The sequence below is a fragment of the Asparagus officinalis genome, chromosome 2, assembly GCF_001876935.1.
Source record: "Asparagus officinalis chromosome 2, Aspof.V1, whole genome shotgun sequence".
In the NCBI taxonomy this organism is placed as follows: domain Eukaryota; kingdom Viridiplantae; phylum Streptophyta; class Magnoliopsida; order Asparagales; family Asparagaceae; genus Asparagus; species Asparagus officinalis.
In genome coordinates this window covers 37,029,957-37,030,256 of record NC_033795.1, presented here as the reverse complement: position 1 = coordinate 37,030,256, position 300 = coordinate 37,029,957, and the positions used below count along the sequence as shown (strand labels likewise).

At 35.7% G+C, this 300-nt stretch overlaps 1 protein-coding gene across 1 annotated transcript in view; it reads left to right on the top strand.

Moving 5' to 3' along the window:
* The window catches only part of LOC109831067 (zinc finger CCCH domain-containing protein 53-like), a 4,279-nt gene that overhangs the window by 895 nt on the left and 3,084 nt on the right, over nucleotides 1-300 (top strand). The window contains exons 4-5 of the mRNA XM_020398404.1: nucleotides 4-30; nucleotides 119-299. Of these exons, the coding sequence (XP_020253993.1) occupies nucleotides 4-30; nucleotides 119-299 (208 nt within the window). The remainder of the gene's footprint in view (nucleotides 1-3; nucleotides 31-118; nucleotide 300) is intronic.

Genomic DNA, 300 nt, shown 5'->3' with positions numbered 1-300 from the left:
CAGAGAAGAAGATGTTTCTAACTATTTCAGGTGAAACTTTTTATCCCCCACAAGAAAAATCAGTAAATATTATATAACTTAAAATTTAATATTCTTAATTTTTTGTTGTGTGTTTTAGTATTTACGGGCCAGTTCAGGATGTGAGGATCCCTTATCAGCAAAAGAGAATGTTTGGGTTCGTGACATTTGTTTTTCCAGAGACAGTGAGGCTGATTTTAGCAAAGGGGAATCCTCATTTTGTTTGTGATGCCAGAGTTCTAGTCAAGCCTTATAAGGAGAAAGGAAAAGTCCCCGACAAGT